This window comes from Rhincodon typus, chromosome 20 (genome assembly GCF_021869965.1).
Source record: "Rhincodon typus isolate 14 chromosome 20, sRhiTyp1.1, whole genome shotgun sequence".
NCBI lineage: Eukaryota > Metazoa > Chordata > Chondrichthyes > Orectolobiformes > Rhincodontidae > Rhincodon > Rhincodon typus.
Genome location: NC_063351.1, coordinates 10934518 through 10940878, shown reverse-complemented (window position 1 = coordinate 10940878; position 6361 = coordinate 10934518). Strand labels below are relative to the sequence as shown.

The window sequence follows — 6361 nt, the reverse complement described above, 5'->3', positions numbered from 1 at the left end:
CACCCCCCCACACTCACCCCTCCCTCACTGTCACTCATCACCCACACTCTCACCGTGCACACTCTCATGCAGTCCCCCCCAGAGTCTCACCCTCTCACACTGTCAACCTCCCAAAATCTTCTTCCTCACACCTTCCCCCCACCACACTCTCACTCACCCCTGCGCTCTCACCTTCCACATATTCTCATCCCCACAATCTAGCATGTCCATATTCTCTCATGTACCCCCGCATTCTCACATTCCTGCACTCTCTGGTCCCTGCTCTCTCAGCTCCGCACAATCTCTCCCCCTCACAATCTCTCCGCCGCTCACACTCTCTCCCCCGCTCAGAATCTCTCCCCTGCTCACACTCTCTCACCCCATACCCTCGCACCCTGACATACATGAGCACTCGTCCTCATTCTCCCTCTGTTCACTCCCTCACACAAACACTTTAGCTTTTGAACAGTATGTCTCCCTTATTTACTCTCACTCTTTTTATTTCAAAAATTCACTTTATTGATAAAAATATTTTTATGTATGTACAAAGTCACTAAAGCAGTTCAGTTCTGTATAGTAGCATATGAAGAAACAAACCAACATTGGCGTTTGACTCTATCCAACAAACAAGCCAAAGGATCTCCTACTTGTACATGATTACATATATTGCGGCACCAGGAGGGTCCGATAACTGAATGGGTCCCCATTTACCTTCAGCAGGAAGACGTCAGACAGTGGTCTTTCCCCACTGGGCCTTGGCTGCAGCTGCCCCAAGCTTTAGTGCGTCCCTCAGCATGTAGTCCCGAGCCTTGGAATGTGCCAGTTTCTCGGTCGAGGTCAGTTCCTAGCTCTGGAAGACCAACCAGTTTCGAGCAGACTGACGAGCATCTTTTACAGAGTTAATGCCCTCCAGGCGCAGTTGATGTTTGTCTCGGTGTGCGTCCCTGGGAGCAGACTGCAGAGTAACATCCAGGAGCTGCTCGGGACGAGCCTCGACAAAACCATTGCAACTCCCTCCGGACCTCCTTTACAAAGGCACATTCCAGCAGGAGATGTGTGACAGTCTCTACCCCTACTTCCTTTCTCTCACTCTCCTCCTTCCCTCATGCTCTCTCACATGAACTATTTGGAATACAGTTTGATCTCCCTCCCCAAACTCTCCATCCTCGCTTACTCCCTCACTCACAGTAACTCTCTCAGGTTGTGAACACATGGTCCCTCTCTCTCTCTCTCACTCATATCTCTGTCTGAAACACGCTCACCGCTCTGTAGCCTCTCGTACCTGATTTGTATAAACTGTTGTTTTTGGTTGAATGCTGGTGCTATCCCTTTATTTTAACAAATTTAATGGCAAATCCAAAAACTGAGCAATTGAAAAGATATGGCTGTCTCATGGTATCCAGTATTGATACTAAAATATGAGAAGCTCTTCTAATAACTTTATATTATTCTGTCCATCCAACATCCATCCGACCTTAGTATTTTGTGAGAATTTGCAGTTGGATTATCCAATACAATGTCTCCTATCCTGTGGTGCCATCTGCTGTCCTAAAGTAACAGGAGTTGTGTTTTTCTCAAACACACTTTGGAACCAATGGAAGGATTTCAAGTTAAGTCATCAATGTCTAGTACCCCTGCAAAACCTGTTCAAATCTGGCGAAAAATATGCAAAAAAGTAAATTCATCACACTTGACTGAAGCAACAGGTTCAATACAGCATATTATTTTAGGTTTCAAATGTATGTTGCATTTAAATTTTCCACACTGGGTGTAATCTCAGCCTGAGAATCATTTAGAGTCAGATCGATGTAATAATGCACAGTGAAAGTATTGTCTGCAAAGGCTGAGCTAGATGGGTCCAGTGATATTTCTTAACATTGTGATTGTGCCTATGTACTAGATAATGTAGGTGAACCATCTGAACAAATTAAATGAACCAATCTGCATCCAGAGATAGCCTGGTACACAGCAGAAATTCAGGCTGGCAGAAAAACAAACAGGATCTTTTTTTTCCATTTGGTTCTTTACGTTGTTAATATTCTAAAACAAAATTCCCTCTATCCCCATAAAGTTTGCCCCTGGACATGACCATAAGTGACTCTATGTACAAGTATCTGCCGTTTGCAGTAGTGATGACGATGAAGTTGTCAGTGTTCAATGTTATTGCTCCAACCAATTGGCAGCAACTTCAGAAATATGCACATGAGCCGCTGAACGTCAAAATTCATAAGCTGCGATCAGTAATTCTCCATTTCTCAATAGGATGCAGTGTTGAATTCCATCACGTTTGCCTGTGTACTTGGTGACATCACTGCTCCTGGATGCCTTGAGATCCCCATTGATTTCAAGTCAGGTTCAAACTAATATTGAGAAAGGAAAAATCTGTATTACAGAGATCACTAGATTGTTGTTGACAGCTTTCTCAAGGGTTAGCAATAAGTGATGTATCTTCACAACTGACTTAAAGATCCAACATACCGAAATCATTGCATTGTATCAATAGAGAGACAAAACTATTAGCCTGATCAAGGTTGGAATTGAGCATTTGACAGGAGAGTGTTTAATCCATGAACCCATCCTGTGTTTGTTTTGAGGTGTGTTGTGTTGCATTAAAATGCAGTTATACACTCTGAACGGTGAAAAGTCTAGCGTTCTAGGAATCGTTGCTTCTTATATTGCTTGGATTGTCTCTCTCTGTTTGATAGGTGGCTAATCTGTACACTATGAGAGTCTTGTGTGGAATGAATAACTTTTGAAAGCACTGATCTAATCTCTAAAGTATTTCGGGAAACATCTGTGCTGGAGAGAAGACAGAGTGAACTAAATTGTTCTGCTCAATGAATTAATTCTTCACATTTTGTCCAACAACAGCCCACGTTTTTAGCAAATGTGCTAGCATTTGTTTGCTATGACTCATGAACTCATTTCTCAAACAAATTGCAACATATTAGGTTATGAGAGAGAATTAAAAGGTAGTCCCAAGAATTGGCAATTTAAGAGAAAACAAGATTTAGGTTTTGGTTATGTAACTTGATCAGCAGTTGGAAGGCCTGGACTAAGAGTATGCCTATTGTCATTGAACAGTAATGTAATTAAGTCTCTTGTCCACTATAGCGCTCACACAATTTTACATCATTGAAATAAATTTGGGTCAAAATCTTGGAATTCCCTCCCTAACAGCATTGTGGGTCAACCCACAGCAGGAGGACTGCAGCGGTTCAAAAAGGCAGCTCACCACCACCTTCTCAAGGGAACTAGGGATGGGCAAGAAATGCTGGCCAGCCAGCGACGCCCACATCCCATAAATGAATTTTTAAAAAATTTAGCTGGATGTAATTGGAAAGGCTCTGCAATGGGTGGGCAGCACACTCTCCCGGGTTACTGCCCAGCCAAAGAAGGTGAAAATTCTGCGCAAATTTTAAACTGACAGATTTTTTTCTTTAAAAGAAAGCCAACAGCTCTTAGCGCCCAAACTCCATTGAACCATTAATAACAGGCCATTAACCTTAAATGGACAAATTCCCAGCTCTATTGTAGCATCCCTTTTCTCTTGAATAATATTTTATTGACCTTTTTCCATAGATACAAAGAAGACAATATTAAAAGGTACGTGGTACTTGTGTATTTAAATAGTTCAACTGCAATCACTTAAATTGGAACTGTGCAAACAAGCCACTCCACCCATCCAGCTTGTGTCATCCATCTAAAGGACCCCACTTGAACCATTTTCATTGTGTTAGGTGTTAATCCATTGCATGGGATAACAGCTCTATTTGTATGACATTTATGTCTCAAGTGCCTAAGTTGTGGTTTCTTGAGTTTACCGTCATGTCCTGGTGGTTCAGGATCTAAGAACTTCTGAAGTCCGCTTTTTGCCATGAATTCCATCAACTCAAAGGTCTGATGTCCCATCTGTTCCAGCTGTTATTGTGCAAACCCTTGCCACAGGTTCCTCTCCAATATCTTCACAGAGGAACTAACTCCTTTGAAGCAAATCGACGAAGTTTAATGAGGGACAGATTCGTCCAATAAGTTTGCATTCAGTTTCTGAACGATAACATTGCATGCATTGATATCCAGGATTCCAACCCTTCAGCCAGTTCCCCCATGAAACCTCACACTTTGCCTCATGATAATGGAGTGTGCACGCATGGCATCAAGATGGATTCCAACATGTTACACCATTGCCTGGCTGTACCACCAGCTGCATCTCATGCCAACCTAAACCATACAATTAACACATCAAGTGTCAAGTGAGACAGGTAAATGTATTCCTTTTGGTGATTTTCTTGCAGAGGTTCATTTGACGACGCTACCACCCGTTTTTACACAGCCTGTGTGGTGGAAGCCTTTGCCTATTTGCATTCCAAAGGAATTATTTACAGGGACCTCAAGCCAGAGAATTTAATCCTTGATCATCGGGGTTATGCTAAACTGGTAAGTACTCAAAAGCTGTGGCTTATTAAAAAGAACTACATTCTTATTAACTTTTACAAAGCCACTGAAGTTGGGGCAAGGGGAGAATTGGAACCACCCTTGGCTGGCTAATTAAACCTTCAGTTTATAGAGTGCAGCAGTGAATCCAACACTAGCTGGAATTCACAAGTTTCTTTGTGTGGTATAGTTAATCAACCAAAGTATTTAATTTAAAGATTGGTGTCCCTGAGGAATTCCCCATGGCTACACCTCTGAGTAATCAGAGTCAACTGCCAGGTTTGAATTTAAACAAACATTTGGGAATAAATAAAAACTGAAAGAACTGTGGATGCTGTAAATCAGAAGCAAAAACAGAAATCGCTGGGAAAGCTCAGCAGGTCTGGCAGCATCTGTGGAGGGAAAGCAGAGTTAACGTTTCGGGTCCAGTGACCCTTCCTCAGAACTGCAACTGGCAAGGGTCACTCAAACCAAAAAGTTAACTCTGATTTCTTTCCACAGATGCTGCCAGACCTGCTGAGCTTTTCCAGCAATTTCTGTTTTTGCTTTGGGAATAAATGTTGCATTCACCATAGCAATAGATCAACCAATCGGAGTCCAATAGCCAACCAGACAGCACCCTTTTCTCTTGCAGTATAAATTGTTGTTTCCTGTGAAATTTGCTATCCTTGTATTGCTGTCCTGATGTGCATAAGACGAAAAACCTTTGATGGCTGATTCTTCTCATAGTAATTCTCAAATAAATCCTGAGAAGATAAGCTGCTTAATTCTTCTGGCTATTCCTGTTCTGTCCATTATGCTATATGTTTACCATTTCAGTTTTGCTTCCATTGATTCTGAACCTGATTCTTCACATTGGTCTTGTTTTTAAAGTAATGTTTAATTTCTTTTAACCTCCCTGCTTTCTTCTGTCCAATGTGAGGGTCAGATCTCAAACTCTTGGGTTTTGTTGATGAACACCAGCTCCATAGGTCAGTTTCCCTCCGAGATCAAGACCTCATATTTTAAATATTGACTTCCAGGTTCATGTTCTGGCCACAGCACCTAGGAAATACTTTCTTCCCCTTTCTTAGATTTCCATTTCTTGTAACAAGGCAAGCCTCGGGTCTCAATCCATCTGGTTCGGTATTCTATTTAAGTTGTCCCAGACGTCAACTATTGGTGCAATGATTGTGCATCAAAACCCAGATTAATTTCCCTCCTTGACTGGAAGAAAATATGTTACTATCACTATAAGGATAACTGTATGCATGAATTTACATCTATTTGACATCACCGCTTGGCACCATGCCGTGAGTGAAGACCGAGTTTGGTCTCTAAATAATGTCTGAGCCAAACACTAATCAGTGTCTTTATTAGCCATTCAGAATGATACGTTACAAATTATAGGCCAGAAGGATTTTGCAAAGTTGCAAATTAAAGCTACTTGTCTGTGTGTGACTAGGTGGACTTTGGGTTTGCCAAGAAAATAGGATTTGGGAAGAAAACATGGACATTCTGTGGGACTCCTGAATACGTGGCTCCAGAAATCATCTTGAACAAAGGCCATGACATATCAGCAGATTACTGGTCACTGGGAATCCTTATGTACGAACTCCTGACTGGCAGGTGAGAAAATACAGAACAAATTTACAGTGCCCAGTGTTACATACAACTATTTCAATCAGCTCATCCATCCTGAACATAATGCAAGGCTTGCGGGCATAGCACACACTTCCTGTCAAACTGTAGCAGTAACATTTCTGAAGACCTGCTTTGTTACATACCCTTACAGACTCTCTAGTTCCATGTTTGCTGGTTTATTCCTTCTTGAATAACTGTACTGCATTGGTTGATTTCCAGTCCTCTGACACCCCTCGCGTGACTCCATTTTTGGAGTAAGTGAGGTAATATATTTGGGCGGGAGGAAGCGCGAGGGCAGCCTGGGAAGGTGAGCTTTTCGATTATA

At 42.0% G+C, this 6361-nt stretch overlaps 1 protein-coding gene across 1 annotated transcript in view; it reads left to right on the top strand.

Moving 5' to 3' along the window:
- Positions 1-6361, top strand: part of LOC109933201 (cGMP-dependent protein kinase 1-like) — a 75840-nt gene that overhangs the window by 53143 nt on the left and 16336 nt on the right. The window contains exons 2-4 of the mRNA XM_048609163.1: positions 3562-3585; positions 4275-4416; positions 5858-6021. Coding sequence (XP_048465120.1) covers positions 3562-3585; positions 4275-4416; positions 5858-6021 — 330 coding nt within the window. The remainder of the gene's footprint in view (positions 1-3561; positions 3586-4274; positions 4417-5857; positions 6022-6361) is intronic.